The following is a 926-nucleotide window of genomic DNA, read 5'->3' as shown; positions in this document are numbered from 1 at the left end:
TGAATCGCAAGTTCTGGACGTAGTGAAACGTTGCTTAAGTCTTCACATGTTAAAAGAACTAGATACGCTCATGAAGTTAGTATTGCAGCACTTTACATTCTAAGAAACAACGCATATAGAGATAACCAAAAAACGGCAGTGGAGTCTCTGGAAACATGGGTGGCTCGAAGATGCAAAGAATCTGCTCAGTTTTTATTTTGGCAGACGACCATAATTTTGGAGGGCATATTACTTAACTTTGTTCGTAGCATACGTACTTCTGATTTCTGTTTATTTGTCCAAATGCTCGAAGAGCTTTGTCCTTGGTTGTTTGCTTTAGATCTTATTCATTATTCACGATGGCTTCCTGTTTTCATAAAAGGGCTCAAAGAACTACCAGTGCGACACCCGCAAGTTTATGAAGCATTCCAGAAAGGTCATTTCACAAGTAGAAAAACTAATGCTGATTTCTCCGCAATTTCCGATGATCAATTGCATGAACAAAATAACAAACTAATAAAAGGATGTAGTGGAGCTATCAACAATTTGCATAATAATGATGCTCTTCTTAAATGGATGGTGGCCGGTCCGGAAATCTCACGAATGATACATGATTATGACCAGATTCCAGTGCACAATTTGTCTAATAAAGTTCCAAATCGGTGTCATCATGAATGTTCAGCAAGCTTTCAATCTCGATATATTAGTCATGTTTCAAAAATGGTTAAATATATGCAGGAAGACGGCAATCCATTTTCTGAACAACTTTTGCAAACTATCGACAACCAAAAAATTTTAATGTCTCAATCTGCAGAGAACTCCGTTAGACAAGCGGAACAAAAAGGAATCAAGCAATATGAAAATTTTGTAAAAGAACGTTTAATTTTCGGTCAAAAATCTTTTTATGATTCATTGTCTAAAAACAATTTGGAACTATTTCATGGCCC

At 36.3% G+C, this 926-nt stretch overlaps 1 protein-coding gene across 1 annotated transcript in view; it reads left to right on the top strand.

Annotated features, from left to right (window-relative positions):
- Positions 1–496, top strand: part of HELRODRAFT_175813 (hypothetical protein) — a gene marked incomplete at both ends in the record, with an annotated part of 1167 nt that extends 671 nt beyond the window's left edge. The window contains one exon of the mRNA XM_009023198.1: positions 362–496. Within this exon, the coding sequence (XP_009021446.1) occupies positions 362–496 (135 nt within the window). The remainder of the gene's footprint in view (positions 1–361) is intronic.
- Between the last annotated feature and the right edge of the window lie 430 nt (positions 497–926).

This window comes from Helobdella robusta, assembly GCF_000326865.2.
Source record: "Helobdella robusta unplaced genomic scaffold HELROscaffold_35, whole genome shotgun sequence".
NCBI lineage: Eukaryota > Metazoa > Annelida > Clitellata > Rhynchobdellida > Glossiphoniidae > Helobdella > Helobdella robusta.
Note: the sequence above shows the minus strand (reverse complement) of the source record. Positions and strands in the feature narration are given on the sequence as shown.